At 45.9% G+C, this 24,747-nt stretch overlaps 1 protein-coding gene across 4 annotated transcripts in view; it reads right to left on the reverse strand.

Annotated features, from left to right (window-relative positions):
- The window catches only part of TASOR (transcription activation suppressor), a 1,129,919-nt gene that overhangs the window by 638,987 nt on the left and 466,185 nt on the right, over window positions 1–24,747 (reverse strand). For all 4 annotated transcript variants that reach the window (XM_085624658.1, XM_085624660.1, XM_085624657.1 and 1 more), the window contains exon 11: window positions 20,614–20,717. In XM_085624658.1, the coding sequence (XP_085480784.1) occupies window positions 20,614–20,717 (104 nt within the window). The remainder of the gene's footprint in view (window positions 1–20,613; window positions 20,718–24,747) is intronic.

The raw sequence follows: 24,747 nt of genomic DNA on the forward strand, positions 1-24,747 counted from the left end.
GATAGGGGAAGACATGGATCTGTTGTCTTCTGAGGTGCGCGGCCACGACTGCTAAGCACTTGGTGAACACTCTGGGTGCTGTTGTTACTCCGAATGGGAGAACTGTAAATTGATAGTGTTGCCCATCTACCACAAATCGTAGATATTTTCTGTGAGCGGGATGCACAGGGATGTGAAAGTACGCGTCCTTGAGGTCCAATGTGGCAAGGAAGTCTCCCTGTTGTAACAGTGGGAGGACTTGTTGGAGGGTGGTCATATGAAAATGATCTGAATGTATATACTGGTTTAGCAGTCTGAGATCCAGTATGGGCCGTAATGTTTTGTCCTTTTTGGGAATGAGGAAGTATAGAGAATACACCCCTGTTCCCTGATGTTGAAGAGGGACTGGTTCTATCGCATGTTTTTGTAACAGGGATTGAACTTCTTGTTTGAGGAGAGAGAGATGATGTGAGGACATTGGACGCTGTTTGGGTGGTATGTTTGGGGGGGATTGTATGAGTTCTAGGCAGTAGCCAGACTGGATAATTTGTCTTACCCATCTGTCTGTGGTGATGGAAGTCCAGACAGGTAGGAATTGTTGGAGTCGCCCCCCGACTGGAGTGGAATGGTCTGGGGGGAGTGGTGGCAAGTCACTGTTTGGTGGCTGGGGAGGTGCGGGTGTTGTTGCCCCGCCCTCAACCTTTGTTATTGTTTCCCCTATAACCTCCTCGGAAATATCCTCTGTTAGGGGATGTTTGTCCAGAATTTTTAAAGGTGGACTTGGTCTCAGTTGTCGTGTTTTTGGAGCCTCCTCTATAAAAGGAGCGACGAAAGGAACCCCGGTTTTGAGGAGACTGCAGTGCTCCCATAGACTTGGCAGTCTCATTATCCTTTTTCATTTTTTCTAATGCAGTGTCCACTGCAGGGCCAAATAACTGCTCTTGGTTGAAAGGTTGAGCTAGAATTGCGGTTTGAACCTCCGGTTTAAAACCGGAAATACGGAGCCAGGCATGTCGTCTGAGTAAGACGCTAGTATTGACCGCCCGAGAAGCAGTGTCTGCCGCATCTAAGGCGCATTTAATGGAGTCATTAGATATTAACTTGCCTTCTTGAATGAGGTCAGCGGCCTGGGATTTAAAGGGGTCAGGCAGATGTTGCAGAAGGTCCTCAAGTTGGTCATAATGCGCCCTATCATACCGGGCTAACAGGGCCTGGGTATTGGCAATACGCCAGTGGTTCGCCGCCTGTGCGGCGACTCGTTTGCCTGAGGCCTCTAAAAGCTTAGACTCCTTGTCCGGGGGGAGGCGTTTCTCCAGTTGTCTGTGAGTTAACGCGCTTCCTGTCATTTGATACGACCAAGGAGTCTAAAGGGAGCTGGGCTTTAATGTATGCAGGGTCCTGCGGGGCTGGTCGGTACTTTTTTTCGATGCGGGGGTTGAGAACCCTAGCTCGAACAGGGTCTTTAAAGACCTCAGTGGCATGCTTTATAACCCCTTTAATCATGGGCAGTATGTGAACAGTTTTTTGTGACTGCTCAAAAGTATCGAGGAGAAAGTCCTCTTCAAGGGGGTCTGTGTGCATAGTGACACCATGGAATGTTGCTGCCCTATTTATTAGTTGGCCAAACCCTAAATGGTCATCAGGAGGGGAGGGCTTGGAGGGGTAGGTAGTGGGGTCAGGCATGTCAGGCATTGGATAAGACCAGTCATCCACTGGTGCTGTGCCTGGAAATGTAAAAGGGTCATTTGGATCACCAGGATCATTAAATAAATCAGGGTCCGCCCCTCCCCCTAAGTCATCATTATCATCCTGTGGAGGAGGTGAATGATAGGGAGATGGTAAAGGGAAGGGTAAAGGAGAAGGAGGAGGAGGAAGGGGGGGGGACGGGATAGGAGGTAATACAGGAGAGGAAGGACGAAGTGGTGAAGTGGCACAGTCCTTTTTCCGTATGGGAGCTGGAGGAGGTGTGATGTCCAGCTTCCGTTTCTTGTATGGGACGGCAGTCACATGTCCAGTGTCGGGATTGATGTAGATCCGCTTTTGAGTAGGATCTGGGCGAAAAAGTTCATCCAGCTCCGAAGGTGGTGGCGGCGACGGCCGTTTCGGGTCTTTATGAACTTTTTTCGGTGTAGACGTAGTTTTCGGTGCCGATGAAGTTTTCGGTGCCGAAGGATGTTTCGGTTCCGATGGATTTTTTGGACCCGATGGAGTTTTCGGTGCCGATGTATGTTTCGGCGCCGATGGTTTCGGTGCCGAGGGACTTTTAGGCATCGATGTCGAAGAACGTTTCGGCGCCGGTGGAGACTTCGGTGCCGAGGAACGTTTCGGTGCCGAAGGAGATTTCGGTCTTGAAGCCTGTTTCGGTGCAGACAGTGGTTTTTTCGGTGCCGAGGGTGTTAAAGGCACAATCACATGAGGTTTGCTCGAGCCCGAGCCACCTACAGGCTTAGATGTCTTCGGAGCCGGGCCCGAGGGCGGGGCTTCTGAAGAGGATTTCCAGTCGCGACTGGGCCCAGCTGGCGGAGTCTTGACCACTGTCTTTTTGGATGGGGCAGGGGCAGGGGGGGTGGTACTCACACGCTGCCCTGGAGTGATGAGGTCATCGGAATCGTCGGCCTCGGACACGATCTCGAGATCTTCGGTGTCATCTTCAGGAACATCTTGAGCAAAGATGTCCTCCGGTTCTGGAGCTGGTTTGGCCATAATATGGCGTCGAGCTCTTCGGTCCCGGAGGGTCTTCTTCGAACGGAAAGCGGCACAAGCTAGACAGGTCGATTCGTTGTGTTCCGGCGACAGGCAGAGGTTACAAACCTCGTGGTGGTCACTGTGGGGGAACTTCACTCCACACTGGGGGCATTTTTTAAAGGGTGTCCTGTCCATCAGCCGCTTCCGGAACCGGTCCGAGTTGATTTCGATGTCGATGGAATGAAGATTGAAGAGTTAAATCGATTGCTGGAAGTTTTCTGCTGGAGCGGAAAAAGTTCATCCGAACCCAATGGCGGAAAAAAACAATCTGACGATGGAGTGGATGCCCATGCGCACTGTTGTCCAGGGGAGGAGTCACCAACCTCGTGACCAAAGGCTTCTTCCGAAGACAACAACAACCTGCAATCATCCGAGCCCAACACCAGATGGCGATCTTATCCTCAGTGTGTGATCTGCAGCTCATATGCCTCGAACAGCCTGTTTTGTTACAGGGAGTGACATGTTTCCTTGCACACTAGGAGAATTTAAGAGAAAAAATAGTTCAGAAAAAAGGTATGACCAAAAGAAGCTGAGCTCCGGATCTGTGTCTGAAGGCGCAGAAAGAAAGGAACAGTTGTCCGTATGCATAGATGGTGATTATATCTAGCTCCCCTAGTCACTTCAGGAGTTGAACAAAGTGAGAATAGGTGCACAGCGCCACCCACTGGTGCACAGCAGAACTGTTTTTTTTAGTTTCCGGATCTAGTGTGGCACCTGGGGCTATTCACGAGGTGAGGAATGGTTAGAAGTATATATCAGAAAGGAAAATGTTACTCACCCTGTAAGCATCTGTTTGTGGCATGTAGTGCAGTAGATCAACATGAAGTGCATACTTCCACCATCTAGTGAGGGGGTTGGACGTCTAGGTATTTTTCTTCAAAAGAAGTCTTTTCGGGTCACGGGACCTAGTGACTTCACCTATCAGTGGTAATGCAAATGGGCATCAGCTTCATTAAGAGAATGATTTTTTTTCCGAACAGAAGGCATGACTGGAGATGAAGCATAAAGATTCAGTAAATGATGACCATGCAAAGTAGACATTATCCGTAGGGGTAAAAATAAAGAAACAGCCACAGGTGTCTGGGGAGGAGGGTGGGCGCATTTGAAACTCAGCACTACAACCCACCAACAGATGCTTCCAAAGTATAATTTTAGCTAGTGTAGCTGTAAATACACATGCTGTGGAAAAATTTATATTTTCCTGTCCATTTAATTATTATTTGATTATTTCCTACGCATTGTTTTTTGTATTTACAAGTTTATGTGTGCCCAGATGCGTTTGGAGTAATAGGGCTCTCCCGTTCCGATATCGACAGTGCACAGACTGTAAAGCAGTCCTCCCAAAGCGCTGGCTCAGCCTGAAAATGTGTTATTATCCCAGTATACCCGTGAGGGTGCCTGATGCGTGGGCCTGAAGAAAGTGGAAGAGGGGGACGGGGTCTTCTTAGTGCCACGATATTGTGAGCAGCGAAAACAGCTGTGAGGTGTGGGAGTCTGCACCCATGGCTTAGGCAGTGTTGGTATCCTTTTTGATTTTCTATAGCATCTGATCAACCTGAGGGATGAAAAGATGCTGACAGTCAAAAGGGACGTTTGAGAGGTTTTGCTGGAACTCTGGCCTGAAGCCAGACACTCAGCCATACGTGGCGGCGTAATAGGATACTTCTATTTACCCCCAGGATAGCTGTATCAGCAGCATGTGCTGCGGATGGGGTTGTTGGAGATTATTTTGACCAACCCAACAATTCCTGTCCGCTTTTACATTATTGCTCTGAGAGATGCAGGACAAGATCCGATATATGATCCCAGTGGGCATGATTGTATGGGAAGAGTGAGCCTACAGTTAGCAATATGCCACTGATTTGCAGATTACGCTGCTACTATTTTGCCCCCGGCATCAATCTTTTTACTCTTCCGGTCCGGACAAGGTGCGTGCCCTGTTCCCCGAGTACTGGCTTGCTTCCAAGTTGTATGTACCACTAAAGAGTCAGGGGGTTACTGGCCTTGTAGGATTGGCAGGTCAGTAGGTGGCATGGATAAATTACTTGTGTGTAATCCTAGTTCTCTTCTAGGGGTATCCTCAAAGTCATTAACACAGAATATTCCCGCCCATGTGCAGGGACCCCGGAAATAATAAAAAATATATATGAAAACATATGTACAGCTCTATATATATAAATATATATCCTTTTTTCACACATCACTGCAGCCCCTATAAGGGAGGCTGAACAATGTAACAATAAATAACTGCTTTTGCATTAACATACTATAGAATATAGACCACAGGAGGGCAAGTATTACTTGAACTCTTTTTAATGAGTAGACTCAAAATAATCTGCAAAAGAGCAGGCTTTGTTAGCCTACAGGCTGTATTGAAAAACAATAGTATAGAAAATGAAAGCAAATGTAACAAAAACTGGCACTGTGCCTTTAAGGCAGCCATGACCTCCAGCTTCCCATCATGCCTCAGGGGTGACAGGTCAGTTGTTCTTTGCGGAGACCAAAGGGTCAGGGCACAAAGAAATAGCTTAACAGAAGTCTCATTTGGAAGAGAACTAGGATTACAGATAAGTACCTTATCCTTCTCTTCAAGGGGATCCTCATATATAGTCAAAATCACTGAATCGAATGGCAAGCCCATCCTCTGCCTGCGGGCCAATGAGAAACAATGAGCAAACAAACAAATCAAAGCTTTTATCAGCGTTGGAACACATTTCTCAAGGAGGCCTGGCCTACTTGAGTGTCCGCTCTGGTATCTGAGTCGAGACAATAGTGTCTTGCAAACGCATATAGATCTCCAAGTGGCTGCTTTGCTGCTCTCGGAAATCGGTACATTGTTAAGGAAAGCCGTTGTAGCCACTTTTCCTCTAGTGGAATAATCCGTGGGCCTAGACCAAAGTGGCTTTTTCTGGTAATTGATAAGCCAATTTGACATATGACACTATCCACCTGGAGATGAAACGCTAGGATGCTGGAAAACCTGTTTTGATTGAACCAATTGAACCGTAATTAATTAAAAGTTGATCAGATTTCTTAATTGTCTTAGACCTCTCCAAACAGAATTTCAAAATCCTTTTCAGGGCTTAAGAGTGAAGGGACCTCTCAGCTGGAGTAGAGGGATTAGGAAAAAAGGTAGGTAGCGAAATGGCTTGGTTGACATGGAAATCCAACACCACCTTCGGAAGGAAGGAGGGGTGGGCTCTCAAAACAACTCTAGTGAGATGAACAACTGAGCATGGTTCTTTTGTGCAGAGAGCTTGAATCTCGCTCACCCTGCGAGCTGAGGTAATAGCCACAAAAAAGGCTACCTTACATGTAAGGTGTTAGAGAGTTGCTTTGTGGATAGGCTCAAATGGGGGACCCATCAATTTAGATAGAACAAGGGTCAGCTCCCATGGAGGTGAAGGAGGCGGAATAGGAGGTTAAACCTTCTTTAACCCATGCAAGAAGTCCTTCACTACCTGCAGTTGAAAGAAAGAAGTCTGAGAAGGAGACCGCCTGTACGCTGTAATGGCAGCTAGGAGTACTTTTATAGAAGAGAATTTTAGACCTGCATTAGCTAAGTGAAGTAGGTAGGGTAAAATCACTTCCTCCTGCCCCTTGGTAGTTTTGTAATTATTTTGCACACACCACAAATAGAAACGCTTCAATATACAAGAATGAGAGTGTCTTGCGGAAGGTCTTCTAGCTTGCAGTCCTGAGGGAGACCTGAATAACCATATTCGAGGACCTCAGGTGCTAAGTTCAGTGAGGGAAGGTTAGGGTGATGAATGATCCCGTTCATCTTGGACAGCAGGTCCAGTCTGCACGGCAATCTCTTTTGTGGGCATTCTGACAGGTGCAGACGGTCCGGGTACCACCACTGCTGTGGCCAGTCCAGAGCAATGAGAATCATCCTCACCTCTGAGTGGGAGAGAGTTTGGTTACGACTTTCGGGATGAGAGGAAGGGAAGGAAAGCCTACACAAATCCCCCTGACTAGTTGATCACAAGGGCATTCCCTCTCGACCCTGGTTGGTAGAATCTTGAGGAGAAGTTGCTGCATTTTTTGTATGCGTCGTCTACGAAAAGATCCGATGCTTGGGCGACCCCATTCTCGGAAAATATCTTCAACGTCTTCGTCGTTTAGAACCCAGTCCTGCTGGTCCTCGAAGTGATGACAGAGTGTCTGCTTGAAATTCTGCTCCCCCAGAAGGTGTATTGCTGTTATTGTCAGATTCCTTTCTTAGCGACCTTTGGGGTGACAATCCTAAATTTAAGTGGCTCCTTGAAAGTTTTAGTAGCTGGCTTTTGGACCCCTTTAACCATAGACAAGTATTGGGGTGAACAGTGGGTAGCACATAATGTCTCCAAGTGGATGTAATTCTCCCCATGTTCTACATGCATTTCTACCTTATGAAAGGCAGCTGTCCTTTGCAGGACCTCATAGTAGAAGGTAACATCATCTGGAATGATGGCTTAGTAGGGTATGGACCTGGGTCTGTATCTGCTGGAGGCTCTACATGATCAACACATCCCAGAGATCTGGGCGTTCCAGGCGATAGTGGGGTTCATAAAAGTTGGAAGGTGCCCTTGGACTATCCCTGCCCCAAAGTGTAAGGAGGGGTGTGGCGTATGTTATGAAGAACCCAGAGGCAAGAGGAGAAAGAGAGGATACAGGAGTGGAGGAGAGGGATGAGCAGGAGATAGTGGAGAAGTGGCTCTATTGTGCCATAGCCTTCTTGGATGTGGGTGCCACTAGAGGATGGAGGGTCTACTCAAAGGTACACTTCTGTTTATGAGGAGCGGGATTCTTCGGCACCTGTGGAGGCTTCGCTGAGATCAGACCAGTGCCTGGATGGGTGTGAATCTGTTTTTGCTTGGCGTCCAGGTGTCCTTGGAGTCACTGAAGGATAGGTAGCTCTGAATCCTCTGAAGAGGCTGAGACGGCCTGGATGGAGCCAAATAGAGGCACCCACCAGACGTGGCTGAAGTCAATCTCTGCTCAGAGTGTTTCAAGTCTACCTGCTACGGAGCGAGGTGCCTTGGCTCTGAACAGTGTCTCTTGGCCCTGCATGGCTCAGTGCAGTGTGTTTCGACACCATGGCAGTGAAGCGGCAGTCGACATCGATACCAGAGGCTTCGAGGAGGATTTCTGTGCCAAATTAGGTTTGAGCGAGGAGCCGGACTCTGAATGACTGCGTCAACCATGGCTGTGAGGCAGTGGCCGACAGGAAGCCTCAAGAGTGGCACAGAAGCTGGAGGGTAGTACCTACTTTTGGTGAATAGGGAGAGCTATAGACTCACTGCGACCTTCACTGGGGGCTGGGCCAGTGGACGTTCTTCCTTAACGTCCGCTTCAGAGTCAATACTTTGTGGAGAGAAAACCGCCTCCCCCATGACTGCTTGGGCGTCCTGGTGAGTGACATCAGACTTCTCTCTCTCTCTCTCTGAAGCGGTCTGGGAGCGTCATCCTCTTGTCTTGTGTGTGCCATTTATGCAGAAGCGATGTGGTGTACTCTTCGATTCTGAAGGGTCTTTTTGTTCCTAAAGCCAGGGCCGCTGAACAGGAGTCTTTCATGTGTTCCCAGGGCAAACACAGATTACACACTTCGTGAAGATCTGACCTCAGATACATAGCATGGCAACTGGAATAGAATCGAAAGGGAGTCCTTTCCATCACAGACATTCTCCATCACGGTGATGGTCTCCAGAAGGTCAAACAGATCGAAACTTAAAGAAAAGCGATGGTAGAAACTGATAATAGTGCAATTGTTTGACTTCCGCACCTGACGGGGGTTGACCCGAAGCCCGGCGAGAATACCATGCAGCGTTTAAGGGAGCTCAAAAAAACACCTCTGAACACAACAGTAGAGAAAACAAAATCTAACAACGGAGCCGATGCCCATTACCATGGATTGGTAGAGTAACCAGATCACGTGACTCGAAAAGACTTCCTTAGAAAATAAATAAATTGTACAATAAAGATGACCATGAAAATGAAAGAAAATAAGAATGGCAGGAAAAGAATAGAATCTACAACAATGTCAAGCAACCAGAGAGGAGGGTGAGCGCATGAGAATCTCAGCATTACATGCCACAAACAGATGCTTACAGGGTAACATTCTCAATTCGTAACATGCGTAGCTATAGATGCACATTTTGTGCATGGACTGTAAAGCAGTCCTCCTAAAAGCAGTGGTTTGGGCAGAGGATGTTGCAGAAGATTGGAAAAGTGTAAGTAGGACAGCCTAGCCAACTCTAGCTTTATGTCTGGCCAGAAAGTCCACATTGTAATGCTTAGTGAAGATATGTGGAATAGACCAGGTGGTATGTTACCCAAGAAAGCCATGGAAGCCCCTTTCCTACGAGTGGAATAAGGTCTAGGAGGGGCAGAAAGGGTTTTCTTAGCTTTGGCATAACACGTTTGTGTGCATTTGACTAACCAACGTGCTTCACCAGCTTTGGAAAGAGCATGTACCCTGTGAGGCTTAGAGTATGACACAAGTAGTTGTTGTGTCTTATGAAATGGGTTTGTTCTGTCAATATAGTACATTAGTGGTCTTTTACCGTCAAGAGTATGCAGAGCAGGTGCTGCTACAGATTCTGGTTGCAGAAACAAGACAGGTAGTTTAATCATCTGATTTAGACTGAAACTGGAGACCACCTTAGGAAGGAATTGTGGATTAGATATGAGGACCACTTTACCTTGATGTACCTGGAAAAAGGGCATATATTTCACTGACTCGTCTTAAGGAAGTGATGGCCACAAGGAAGGAAACCTTCCAAGATGAATTGCAGTGGGTAAAACCAAAGGGGTTCAAAGGGGGGCCCCACGAGCCTAGTGAGAACAATGCTTGGGTTCCAAACCAGAACCGGGGATGTCCTAGGTGGAATAACTCATTTAAGGTCTTCTATGAATGCTTTAATAACAGGTATTCTGAATAAGGAAACCTGTTGCCTGTTCTGTAGATAGGCAGGTACTGCAGCCAAGTGTGATCTGATCAACGTCTAGGCTAGGCCTGACTTCTGCAAGTGTAGAAGGAAACAAACAATATCCTGTACTGGTGCTGTGAGGAGATTAATAGGTTTTGGAAGAAACTAATGTACGAAACGTTTTCATTTGACTGCGTAACAGGCCTTGATGGTGGGTCAGTGTACCTCTTTAAGAATAGACATATACTCTTCTGGTAGGTTGAGGTAACCAAATACTAAGACCTCAAGGTTGAGTTCCTTAGGGTTGGGATACCTGAGAGTGCACTGGCTTTGAATGAGAGGGTCCATGATATAGGGGAGCATCTTGTGTGGGAATATTCAGAGTTCTAGCAGCGTGGAATACCATGGCTGGCGTGCCCATGTAGGGGCTACTAGAATGAGCATGAGGGATGTCTGCCTCAGTCGCCTCATCAAAAACAGTAGGAGTGGGAGAGGTGGAAGAGCATAGGGAAATATCCCAGTCCAACTCATCCATAGTGTGTTGCCCATGGTATGTGGATGTAGTAATCTGATGGCGAAGCTTGGACATTTTGAGTTTTCGGCATTGGCACACGGATCTATTTGTGGAAACCTCTACAGCTGAAAGTATGGGAGAAGGACCTGAGGGTGATGTTCCCATTTGTGTACTTGTTGATGCGTACTGCTGAGGAGGTCCACTAATTGTTGCCCACCCCTGGAATATGTTGCATGAGAAGGTGCATTCTGTGATGTATTGCTCACCATCAGATCCTCTGGGCTACACTGGACAGCCGTGGTGAATGTGTGCCCCCCTAGGTAGAACATGGCAATTGTGTTGTCTGCGCGTATCAAGACTGTCTTGTTCTGAAAAATGGAGAGAAAAACCTGAGGAGCAAGCTGGATCACCAACACCTTCAGGTGATTGATCTGAAGAAGTTGCTAGGTAAGGGACCAATGACCCTGACATTAGCTCACCAACCTGCGATTGAGGCGTCAGTTTTGATGGGCTCTTGTGGAACTTGGCCGGGGAAGTGCCACCCCTGTGACAAATTGTTTGTGTTCCACTACTGCAGAGAGCAATGTGTGCAGCGAAAAACCAACACTAGATCTTCTAGATGACCCTCTGCTTGAGACCATTGTGCAGCTAAGCACTTCTGTAATGGACGCATATGGAGCCTGGTCAGAGGGACTATAGGTATGCAGGATACCATCATGCCTAGTAGGCGTGTCACAGTTCTGACTGTTTCCTGCCGATCTGGCTGAAAAAGAGGCAGCAAGTATTGAAAGGTTTGTACTTCGGCTGGGCTGGAGTAAACTTTCCCCATCCAAGCACCAAGGAAAGGCTGCACCTGGAGGGGTTGAAGGTGGAATTTGGTCAGATGGAAGGTGAAACTCAGACTGTGCAGGGTGTGAATTGTGGTTGGGGTGTCCTCTAGAGACAGTTGCTGCATGGCGTACTTGATCAGCCAGTAGGAAGAAAAGGAAAATAAGAACAGGGCCCAAACCTGGTAACAATAAAAAAAACAGAGCTTGCTGCTTGTTCCTTTATTAACATACAGCCTGGAGTGCTGTTCGAGGTGATGTGGCATCCTAAACCCATATAACAAGGGAAGAGTAAGGACCCAACCAATTATGTGATGGTGCTTTGGCTCAAGTAAAATCAATAGTATCAGCACTCATTCCCCTTGTGGAAAAGATCAGTTCCTTAGAAGGGGCTGTTCAGGATTGGACATACAAATTGGAACACTTATTACGGCCAGCACATTCTTTTCAGTCTCCAGCCCAAGTGCTGTTCATTATTGGTCACTGCCCTGCCACCACCGGTTGTCCCCAGCAGTCTCTACCTGTTCTGGAGACATTTATTGATATCCCAGTTGATGCCATGCCAGCTTTAGGAGGAGACTCCTTGTGCATCCAAAATCTGGGCACAGCAATTACCAGGCACTTTAGGTGCCACTTGATTGTTGCCCGTATGTGGCGGTTTTGTTTCGAGCACCCCCGCTGCCCTCCGACAAGACGGAAACACATCGGGAACTGGAAAAAACAAATTCAACCATTGGCTTCGTGTAATACCACCCTTGAAATGTCTGGCTATGACATCCTTTTGTTGAGGACAACTGGGTGGATTGGGAGTTCATTTAAAATCAGTGATGTATCGTTATCAACTGTAGGGCACCGGCAACTGCTTATCGGTTGGCTGTATCGGGCCACAGGCCCAATAATTTTGGTTTAATGGCAAGTGTTGTCCAGTTGGGCTTTTTTTCATTTATAGACCTTACTGTGCCAGTCAATATAACAAAAAGGGAGTCCCTTATTTGTAAGCTCAAGCCTTGGGAGCCCGTAATGTTTCCACCTCTAACGGATTTCTGCCACTATCAGATCGGAGTACCAATGATTGACTTATGCACCCATTGAGTTTGATGAGGCGGCTTGGTTTATTTGAGACCTGCGAACATTGGTGATAGATCAATGTTAGACAGAGATGAAGCTGCTGTTTCCCATTCTTTACCGAATGTTATTACTGTTTCTTTCAATAACTTGCCACACCCTTGTTCGCCAGCTAGGTTGCAGTCTATTGTAACGGCTGATCCTTGTGTGCCCGTTAGTTGTGATCTTTCATCTGAGGCAGGATGTCCAGTCAAGCTTGTTTCCTGGAACCTTGCTGGTATTAGTAGTAAACTTGCTTGTCTAGAGTCGGGTGATTTTGTCGATCAATATATTTGCGTGTTCCAGGAGACATGGCCTGGACTGTTAGCCTGCAATTCTGGGTTTTATGGCTTTGATCGACCAGCCGTTTCATCTCAAAAGGATAGGCCATCGGGGGGTCTTATAATTTTGTTAAAAACTATCCTGACCTGTTCTCCAAAAGTGAATGATCTTGGCTCTCCTGATATTTTGAGTGTAATTTTATATTTTGCTGATGGGGTGGATTACGTTTGACTATTACACCTGTTATTGATATAGTTAATTCCTACCTACCAAGTCTCCCAGCTGATGTTTATAAAACAGTGGCCGGTGACCTAAATTGTAATTTTTAACCTCTTGGTGTTGCCACTGCCATAAAAGTGGGGGTGAGAACGAAGTTTGGGCTGTCACAGAGCTTAACCCAGTTAAGAAGTGGAAGGCAGCTGTCTTGCAAATCAATGCTTTCACTCTAAACAATGGGTTTGGCATGTAACGGGAAAACACTCTCAGATAAAGAGGGAAAGGTCACCTTCAACCGGATAGGAGGCTCAAGCCACAAAGATTACATCCTGGTGGATATTAGGATGTGGCAGCAGGCTAGTGATATGGAGGTGTGGTCCCACGCCAGAATAGGGACTACAATGCTTTCGATCTTTCATTAAACCTAATAGGTCATTCCATCGCCCCTCAACACGAACCACTTGATAGGAAGTTGACTGATACTGCTAATCTAATATTTCAACAGAATCGGCCCTACACCTTTGATCTCCTCCCCCCTAGCGCCTCCCACTGACTGGGAGACTGGTACTTCCCCAAAGACCTCTGATTGAGGTCGAGCTAGCCCTGTAAGGGTTTTCAACACTGATCACCCTAACCTTTATAGCACGTCCCCCGGCACCTCCAACAGTCACCCCTGGACCTCTGACCACCTCCCCGCCAGCAATCCACTCGAACCGCGAGTTTGGTACGCCTCCAAAGACCTTCGATTCAGCTCGAGACAACCCTTCTCCCCTACCTCCTATGCATGCCGCTTGTACTGCTCCTGAACCACTGTCCACCTGCCCTCTAGCACCTCCCTCATATATTGATTTCGAAACTCTGCACTCCAGAGCAGCCAAACTAACTCAGAGCATCCATATCTCCATTCTGGACCTAATGAACCTCCTTCATCTTGCCGAACTCTCCCTTGCTAACCTCAAGCCCCCCCTGATATCTACCCCCTTGTCACAGAGCTTCCCAAGCACCCACTATCGCTACCCTGGAGACACCATCTGCCGCGCAAGCAACCATGCCACCTTTCAGAGGAGGAATCCCGAGCCCTCTCTTACAACTCTACCACTGCCACCTCAATTCCACTAGACCTCGGAAAACGAAATCCTAGCCATCCTCCAAGACCACAACTCGGTCCAAGTCATCCCTTGTCCACTAGATGTGAGTTCCGAACCTGCCATCATCACAGTCACCATCAACCCCAACAGGTCAGCTACCCACCGTAACAGAAGTGTGATTAAAAGCAACCTTGAGCCTGTACACCTGTCCGCCCAGACCCCTGACACTCCCGCCGACCCTCCCCTATCTGGTCTCTTAACAGCCGATCGGCAGTTAAGCACGCCGCCGATATTGCTGATCTCATCCTGAACAAAAATTTCGACCTAGAAATACTAACTGAATCATGGCTCAACGAATACTCATCTCCTTGCCTGTACCTATTAGTCCCTCCCAACTACAACATTGCTAGACTGGACAGACAATCCAGCAGGGAAAGAGGAGGCATCGCCTGCATCTACCGATCTAACCTCCTTGTCACGTCACTCACGGCGGACACCACTGACTCCTGCGAATACCACGCCCTCCCCATTTTGCAGCAACTCAATACAACTGTGCAACTTGCACATCTTTTACCACCCTCCAGACTTGAACGACTCTTTCACCGATCACCTCTTGGAAATAATCACAACTAAGATTTCCTCCAACGCTAAAGAGATTTTCCTTGGTGATTTAAACCTGCACTGGAACGATCCCAAGGATCCTCACGTCAACACCATCAAAGACCTTCTAACCGATCAAGCCCGGACTCAAGCCTGCTCACTGCCAACTCACTCAAAAGGGGCCACCCTGGACTGGATCATCACCAAGGAATCATCAGTCAAGCTTATCTCCATAGACCCATGTTACTGGTCTGACCACCAAGCCATTGCCTTCCTTTTACCCAGGACCCACAAGACAAAGGCACCGCAACCGGTGAGTCCCAAACGCTGTCAGAGACTTCAAGAACCTTGACCACAGGAAACTGGACGCTCGCTGTAAATCTGACCTCCCCCCCCCCTCGCATATAACCTTGGATATAACAACGGTCAGTGACCTCAATGATCGCTACTCAGCGACTATATCGAACATTCTGGATGACCTAGCCCCACTAAAACTAAAAAGAACACAAATCAATGCAGAAACCCCTGGTTCACTGGATCCCTCAACATGGAGAGGAGATCCCTCCGGCAATCTGAAAGAATATGGAGACAGCACCCCTCTGCTGCGCATCTAAAACTTCTCCGCCAGGCGAGAAACGCCTACAACAAGAACATCCTCAATTTAAAAAAAGATTCTTCAAATCGGAACCGGGGAATGCCATGAATAGACCCCGCAAGCTCTTTGAACTGGCCAAACAAAAATCAAATAAACTGGCTAAAACACCTAAATCTCTAATATCATCTGAGGAATTCTCCTCTTTCTTCGCTGATAAAATCACAGCCTTAGGAAATGAACTCAGTGCCGCTACATATTCTCAACCCTTTCCTGACCTGCCCCCTCTTTCCGCGCTGCCCCAACTGGCCTCACCTAAAAATCAATGCTGGACCGACTTCAAGTACTATGACGAAGACTCAGTCTCTAAAATCCTCTCTACCTTAAACCCAAATAATCACTTTAATGACCCGCTACCACCCAACTGCCTCGCTGCTGCCACTCTATCCATTGTTCCTAGCTGGACTGCAATAATCAACGCCTCTCTCCAGCAGGGATCGATTCCTGACTCTCTGAAAACCAGCCAAGTACTCCCCATTTAAAACAAAAATTTCGCTGGCTCCAGCCTCCCCTGACAACTTCAGACCTATCTCCAATATCCCTCTGTTAGCCAAAGTGTTAGAGAAGTCTGTACAACAGCAACTAAGTCAACACATCAACAACTTCCACCTACTCGATGACTTCCAACCTGGATTCAAACCTGGGCACAGCACTGAAACTACCATGCTCCACATTGTGGACGATACCCTCCAAGCCCTTGACCAAGGCAAAACCTGCCTTCTAATCCTCCTAGATCTATCCTCGGCCTTTGGCACAGTCAACCATGAAAAACTACTCGAACGCCTCTCTTTCAGGATGGGTTTAGATGGCTCTGTTTTAGAATGGTTTAGGTCCTTCCTCCACAACCCATCACAGAGATTCCTACTTAACGGCAACCTATCGGCTCCCTCCCCGGTCACGGTTGGAGTCCCTCAAGGATCAACCCCGTCCCCCAACCTCTTTAATCTTTACTTAGAGCCGCCTACCAAAGTACTTCGTACCGCTAACATCTCCTACCATATGTACGCGGACGACACCCAGATATACATCAAAATGTCATCGCTCAAGGAGATCCTCTCCCTGAATGAGGCCCTGAAACTGACCGTCCAATGGCTCGCCTCTAACCAACTCAAACTCAATGCAAAGAAAACCGAATTTCTCCTAATCTCCCCAACAAAAGCCAACCCGGAGATTCAGATGTGGATCAAGGCCATCACAGCCTTAAACTGCCCACCGACCATCGTGGACTCGGCCAAATCTCTGGGAATAATCCTCGACTGCAACCTGAACATGCGGGACCACTTCAACTCGATGGCTAAATCAGCCAGGTTCCACCTGAGCTACCTAAGGAAGCTGAACCCCTTAATCGATGTTCCCGACCTAAAAATGGCAGTCCAAGCACTAGTCATCTCTAGGCTGGAATATGGCTGTTCCACCCTCTCGGGTTTACCCAAGATCTCCTGGCACCTTTAAAAGCTTGCCTCAACGCGGCCGCCAGACTACTTACCGGCACAAGGAAATTCGACCACATCTCTCCACATCTGAAAGCTTTGAACTGGCTTCCCCTCGAAGCCAGAACACAGCTGAAACTGGCATGCATTACACACAAGGCTCTATACGCAAACTCCTGTCTTATCTAGCACAGAAACTAGTGGTATCTGGAGGAAGCAGGAACTCCCGGTCCGCTAGAGACCTCTTGCTCCAACATGCCCGTTTTTGGAAACAAAAAACCTACAATCGAGCTTTCTCTGGGGCTGCACCAAGAATTTGAAACTCTCTCCCACCCGTCATCAGAAGAATCCGTTCTCTGGCACGCTACACAAAGGAGGCCAAAACTTTCCTCATGGGTAAATTCCTCGCCTAATCTCTGCCTTCAACCACCACAGAGAGCCTGACTAATCTACGACTATCGCCTTTTCCTCAGATCACCAACTCACTCCACCAAGAAACTGTGGGGTCTTATACTGATTAACTGTAATTGTAGTCATACACACGTGTCCCTCTATTCCCCTATGTGTTCAGCACGCCTGCCCCCTCCAATCATTTGTATACTTCTGTAATTCTAAGCCTTTTTTGTTCACTTCTGTAAACCTTGTAAAGCGCTCTGATACCCTCACGGGTCAAGTTTGCGCTCTATAAAACACTAAAATCAATAAATAAATAAATAATCATAGGATGAACTGAAAGGTTATTACTTCAACCCCCACCATTCAGCTGCAACTCATCAAGTTGCTTGTTACTGCACTGGACGCAGTTCTGGCTTTGGGAGGGAGCTCATTAAGTCACATCCTGGGAGGCCTTTTCAGTCATTCATCGAACACTGTTCTGCTCTTTAAAGGATATTTTTATGGTAGAGGCTAGATATCTTCCTATGCGGGCTAAGGAGGTGAGTTGGTATACCAAGGATTGTAGGACTTCCAGGCGAACCCTTATGGCCACTATCAAAGGAAGGAACAGAGCCTTAATTAAGGAAGCTAGGGCCTCCTAAAAAGCAGTTATTCTGAAGGCCAAGTGTGAGCATGACTTGCCATTATCTGGGAGACATTTCTGCTTGCAGCAAAGGGGGAATGATAATCAACGGTTCTGGCATACTCTGGACAATAAGGGCCCTGGAATATCAGCCCCTTTAACATGAACTATATTAGTGACGCCTGGTTTGACCATTTTTCAGGCCTATATGCACACATTGAGACTGAAGTGAACCCAGGGATTGTGCATCAGGTGTGCCCTGATAGGGGTATGGTTGGCCTGGGAGAACAGCTTGAGGTAGGCTTGCCATCCTGTGCCCAGTTTGGGGGTGATTCTTTCAGCCTGACTGGCTGTGCTGCTGCCCCAATTACAGTAAGTGAAGTGCTTAATGCTATTGACTCAATTACTCCAGGGAAAGCGCCTGGCCTAGATAAGGTCACAGGAGACCTTGATAAAGTATAGAAGGAAATCTGCAGTCCTTATTTTTACAGTATTTGTTAATAGTATCATGAAGGGGTTACCTATCCCACAGTCATGGGCTGGGGCAGAGATCAACCTGAGTTATAAAAAGGCTCTTAGGACACTTCCATCCACGACAGATACATCTTATTGATAGCTCGCAGAAGCTCTTTAGCTGAATTCTATTGAGTAGCCTGCAGGATTGGATGGAGGCCACAGATGTACTCACATCCTTACAAGCGGGATTTAGGGCTGGGACCAGTACCATCGACCAGGTTCTACAATTGCAGTTAGTATACTGGAAATATGTTATGCTGGGTCTATTAGTGAAATTTGTCGACCTTCGGTCAGTATTTGATCTTGTCCTTAGGGAGGCACTATAGGAAGTTTTTACCAACATGGGTGTCCCAAAATATCTTGTGGATGTTATAAGAAGGTTGCACATGAACAACTATGCCCAGGTCAGATGTGGGTACTCTTGGGAGTTAACAGCCCCTGTTCCAGTCTACCAGGGTGTGAGACCAGATGAGTCTTAGCCCCAACCCTTTTACTGCTTTTTATTAATGATCTAGTGATACATTTGGAACAGTGCAAGCATGATGCCCCGACTCTGGCAAGTAGGACGATCCCAGCACTTCTGTTTGCGAATGATACCTTGCTGATCCCAAAGTCTCCTGTGGGCATTCAAAACCTGCTCAATAAGTTCGGAGCCTTCTGCAGGCAGTTGGGGCTGGAGATTAATATTAGCAAAAAAAACAAGTATATGGTATTAAATCCGAGCCACACTCCTCTGTCACTTCAGGCTTCGTACTTTTGACTACCTGGGTTTTACCCTTAATGATTCTTTGGGTTGGTCCTCTCAGATTCAGAAGAGAAACTTAGATTGGAGTATTAGATGGATGGTATTTTGAGGGCAGTTCAGGGCTCTAGTTTTCGCCCTATTACCCCAGCTCTACAGATCTTTAATTTGCAGGCATTGTGTGGTGTCGCTCTAAGATGGTGAACTTTGGGGCCATGAGAATGTAAATGACATGGTAATGGAGGAGAACAGTTTTTTACGTGGCCTTACTAACTTGCCAGCTAGTACTCTCCTTGTACCCTTGCACATAGACCTGGGTATAAGATCTCTCGTACATAGTATCAGACTCAGACCGCTGGTGTATTTATTGGAGGAGGATTTGGTCCACCGCCGAATTGGCAGTTTAGGATGGGTCTTGAAGACATCTTAAATCACAGTGGGGTTGGTAAGATTACTTGGTTAGACTACATCAAATGCAGCCTAGCAGAGACTGGCTGTGAGACCCTTTGGGCACATCCAGAAACTGCTGGAAGGGTGACAAGGCCCATGTTAAAAGTAATGTATTGGCGATATATAGATTAAGGGTTTCACAGGCTTGGGAGTGTGGGTCTTCTTACTGCAGTTTTTTGGGAATTCAAGGATTCCTATTTCTTGGAACATTATATGGATGACATTGAGCTACTGGCTGCCAGAACACTGTACAATACATTTTGGTTTGGGACCCTGCCGCTTCGACCATTTATGGTTAGATGGCAGTGTTTCCTTATAGAGCCGAAGATGAGCTGTCCCTTTTGTTTTGGGATTAGTGCATGCCGTCCAATAGTTTTTGCAGTCTAGCGGGTTCTTTTATGTGTGTTAAGGCGTAGAATGAAATGGGCTACCATCCTACCTACAGCTCAGGTTCTGTGATTCGCTCCTTTTAATATTTGCTACTGTTGCAATATTGTTATGTCTTTTTAGTGGGACTGTATTGGTTTTATTACCATATTCCAATTTAAAAATATTTACTACTGCAGCACGATTTACGGTTGCTTATTTGTTGTTTTTATTTTGTCATTGTCCCAAGATGTTTTACTATTTTAACTGTGTTTTACGATTTGTGCTTTTATGGCTAAAGACCGAATTTAAGTTGTAACTGATATGTATGTACATACACACGGGTTTTGTTTTTCTCCCCCCCCCCCCCCACAATAAGTGCTAGCCCCATGATATACTGCCATATGGTCCGCATGATAGAACTATAGCTCTTTCAACAGCAGCAAATGCTCAGCTCATTGAGCTAGCCCTCCGCCTTAACCCACTGATAGCTCTCAGACAAACATTGCATGCATACAGTCTGTTCGTCATTAGATGCGAACCTAGGATGGCAATTTGGACAAAATTAGAAGTATTTTCCATGTTCACTCAGGAAATTGTATTGCAGATACCCAAACGAAACAATTCCCTTAAGCAGTTATTCTCCAACCTTGTCAAAGACCACAACAAAACAAAAGCGTCTTCTTGATGCTGAGGTCAGACGCCAATTTTGTCCTCTCTCCAAAGACCACCTAACTTGGTCTTCGACCCCCATTCATTGCTTATGAAACCAGTAGATGAACAAGAAGCATCTAAAACGGACATGCATTGGGGTACTGTGAGCTTACAGTCAATGATATAGTGGGTCATCAGAACTCCACCTACAGTCAACACCCAACTAAAACATTACAAAACGTAGATACAATTCCGGGCTCAGTACCTAGACAGTGAAATAATACACAGAATTTGAATGTAGAATAGGTTCATGCTGCAATATTACAACAAAAACATCACAAAAGATTTTAAGGTTCTCTCTTTGTGGAAAATTGGTAACAACTTCCACCAAATAAACTATTTGCTAATGCGTAGGGTTGACAGAACACCACAATGATACAAAATTCCTTCCAATAAATAACATACGGTGCATGAGGAATAATATTGCATAAACCAAAAAAAACATGTTCCACTCACTATTTTTTCTTTCTCTAGCTTTTGCAGTATACTCTCCAGATTACTTCCAGTCCTCGACTTTTCCACAACTTCATAAAGGCTACAATACATCCCACCCTTCACAACTGTAAACAAGGAGGAAAAAAAGTTGACATTTTCTATGGTTTTTTACAAATTGCATGCAGTTTGACTAGGATGAACCAGAATCACTGCACATTGTTTCTAGTGTACTTTTTAGCTGTTAGATAACCAAGCTCAAAACTAATGATTGGAAGCTATTGCATTGCTTCCTATAATGATCCAAACATGTTGGCCAACTTTGTTATTTCTTATTACCACATGAATTCTACAAATCACAAAAATTTGAGTCACTCTCTCTTTTGATGGGAGACTACTGCTGAGTGTCAGTGTAGCAATTGCCAGGGTTGCAGCCAGAAGTGTCCATAGTTGGATCACCTTGACAAACTTGTTTCCTTACCACTAATTTTCCCTCTGAAAGCAAGTGAAAATTAGCCTTTTCTCACAACATATCCAAGGAAATGTGTCTTTTGAGCAAGCTTCACATGTTACAGTTGCATGCAGATCCTCTGATATAACTTGGAAAGAACAACAAAGCAAGGAAGTGACCAACGTTGAACAGTAAACATCTGCACAAAAAGGATTATAGCACAAGGTTAGATCTAAAAAGACAGATATCCTAATCCAAACAAACACCACAATAATGTCAACGTGTCCCTTTATTTTCCTGCTGTCCTGCCGCCCCCAATAAAAGAAAGCATTTTCAAACCAAATACAAAATTTCCCTAATGCCCTAAAAATTAACATTCTAGATACATATTTTATCTTAATAGTGATTTCCTTTTTCTGTTAACTACCCTAGTTTTTATTCATCCTGGATCTAGTCCCACACTATAAAGCTTTCAGGGCAGTCTGGTGCCCGGTGGGTCTGTCAGCTTTTTATCATTTATGCTCATGTCTCTAGATCTTATGTTAATTTGCTTATGCTTCTAGTTGCCTCCATTTGTTCCTCTCCCACTCTTGCCATTTAAATTCTATCTCTCTCATTATTTTATCTACGTGCCACATGAATTTATTTATTTATAGCAATGTGGCGTTTCACTAGTATTTAAATATAATTTTGCCCATCTTGGATGTGAGACCATCCTCAGCAAACACTGCTTCACTGTAAGTTTGGAAATGTTACCAGTCATTGGGTGAGGTGTGTTTGTCAAACCGTGCCTGAAGTTTGCTATTATCCTACAGAACTATACCATATGAAGGATCCACCACATCCTGGGAAGTGGTTAGGCTCACTGTACAGACCCTTCCCAGTTTCACTAGAATAAGATTAACTCAAGTTAAACGGGTAAACTAGACCAATTAAGACACAGCTTTATGAGAGATGTTTTGTTTACCTGGACACATGACAGTTACCATTATTTTTCTGAGATGGGCTCAGTGCTGTACCCTTCCATTTTGCTCCGATGTACACTGCATTCCCTCTATTGTCTTCTCTCAATATCCTACATTGTTGAATACTAGCCTGTCTCCCTTCAGAGAGTCTTAACACAATGTTCAGGGTGTTCAGTAACTGCAATGTGTGCAAAAATACTTTTATATTTGCCTTGCCATCTGTGCCATTTGGACATATTATAGAAATTTTATGCGACTTACACCACAAGCTTTGTGTCTCAACAAAGGGAATGAACCTGCACTCAGGCTAAAGATCCCCTAATATTTAAAATCTGCCTTCCCTCCACTGAGTTAAGTGCTATATTGCGACTTACACCTTGAAATGGCTGGAAAATCCATATGTCTGTATTAGGTGTGAATGGATGTCTCATCATTATCTTTTGTACTACCATTTCCCAGACTCTATCTGCCTGTCGGAAAACATACGGGAACCACCCTGGCATATTACTTTCCAGCATGAGCAATTCTTTCATGTGTGCCATCTAAAAGTTGCTTTTCTCTATCATACAACCCCCTCCATCTTTTTTCACTGCATGCTGCAGCTCATGTGCCACATGAACAAGTTATTTACCTTCGATAACGCATTATCTGGTAGAGACAACATCTAGTTGCAGATTCCTTACCTTTGAATTTCCTAGGTGTCACACTGGATCCAGAACGTTGGCTCCTGAGTATTCCATAAAGGCTCTCATAAAATCCATCTTTTTAAAACCAAGCATTCCTTTGTGTGCCTATCTTTCCACAGCAAAAGAACTGCTACAATTACCTACCTACCGAGAACTGGGATGCAAGCTTAATTAAGTACGCAACCATCAAACATCAATAAAAAGGCAATTACGCTCCCGCTCTTGCATCTTAGATATGAAAATCTTGGCAGCCAGAGACTTTCATGAAACTTTAGGTCTCCCTCAAATTCTACAAACTCACACGCCCCATCTTACGCAGGCTATGGGGATACAAGCATTGAACCAGATCTTAGCCACAAGACTACATCCGCTTCCCTCAAAATAATGATATACATCTTGGAAAGCACTGTCTGACATCACAGAGTGTCACCTATGCAACTATAAAAGAGAGTCCCTGGCACACATATTGTTATGCTGCCCAGCCCTGCGGCAATCCCGCCCAATCTACCTCAGACCTATACTTCTTCAACTGAACACTCGTACAGCAAAGGAAGCAGTTTGTCAGCTCTACACTCTGGACATTGGGAAGAACATGGCCAACTTTGGCAAATTCGCACACCATATGCGCACACTTTTGAAAGAAGTATGTACAGGCAGAGACTGACTAACAGCCTGTTGTGCCCCACGAGATCGGGCTCGCTTCATTCCAGAATAGCCGATCCCACCGACGGGCAGCATAAATTCAGACTCTTTGATTTTAACTACCAAGACTGTACCGGCTGTTTACATATCTCTTCGCCGGCTTGGCTCCAAACACTGGGAGCTTTTAATTTTTTTTTCTTTTAAACGACTCTCACTTTGTGCTATATGCTTTTAATTTTGCACATTGTAATGGTTTTAAGTAATCACACAATAAAATGCATTCATTCATTGGATCCAGAAACATTTGCGTGAGTAATACCCCTGCACACCATTGGGTGGCTCAATTCAGACCAGTGTGGTGCTGTTGGGGCCGAATACGAGATCGCGGTCACCAATGTAGGTGCCATCTAGGCGTGCGGACGTCAGTTACTTTTCATAACTTTCCACACCAGAAGCGCAGCCCCATGAAGTGAACTGACCAACGGGTGTCCAAACCAAGGCCCTGAAAAGGGAGCAACCCTAGCCCTACAAATGTGTCAACAGAGCTGGGAGGCATGGTTGAGTCTATAAAGAACGTGTGGCTAGATATGGTCTCTACCAGATAATGTGATCCTTAAGTTAAGTAAATTATTTTATTTATTTTTATTTAAGGGAATTTATAGAGCGCGCAGCTACCCAAAAGGGTCTCCCGGCGCCAGAACAGATCAGGTACAGGGTGCATAAGCCCGAAGCAAATCCATTAGCCCATTAAGAGCAGTTGTAAAGTCTTCAGATTCTTACGGAACAAGAGTATAGAGTGGCAGTTCCTAAGAGCCAAAGGAAGGGAGTTCCAGAGTTTGGGGCCTAAATATGCAAAGGACAAAGGAGCAACGACGCTTCATGCAGGCCAAGCGAAACCTGGGCATGGTGCATAGGGTAAGGGTAGCTGATCTCAGTGGCCGGTGGGGACATAAGGTAACACCAGACCTCAGATGTATGTAGGGGCGAGACCTTGCCTAGCTCAGAAGATGTAACACAAGGCCTTAAATGTAATATGTTTGTTGACGTTAGGCCAGTGAAGTTTATGGAGCAAGGGAGAGACCGAAGTATGTCTAGGCAGTCGAAAGAGAAGGCGGGCAGCCGCATTCTGGATGATCTGTAAACGGCGGATCACTGATTTATCTGCGCCCCGGTATAGAACATTTCCATAGTCCAATCTAGATGTTATCAAGGCCTGTAAAACCGTTCTTTGGGTATTCAAAGGAATCAGCCAGAGAAGTTTCTTGAGCCATGTGAGAGTGAAAAAGCAAGAGGCTGTGAGTTTTGGGACCTGCGGTTTAAGTGAAAAGTTCTTATTAATAATAAAGCCAAGATTCTGTTCATTAGAAAGTGAGAAAATAATCTGGGAGTCATCAGAATAGGAAAACAGAGTGAA

This window comes from Triturus cristatus, chromosome 9 (assembly GCF_964204655.1).
Source record: "Triturus cristatus chromosome 9, aTriCri1.1, whole genome shotgun sequence".
Taxonomy (NCBI): domain Eukaryota; kingdom Metazoa; phylum Chordata; class Amphibia; order Caudata; family Salamandridae; genus Triturus; species Triturus cristatus.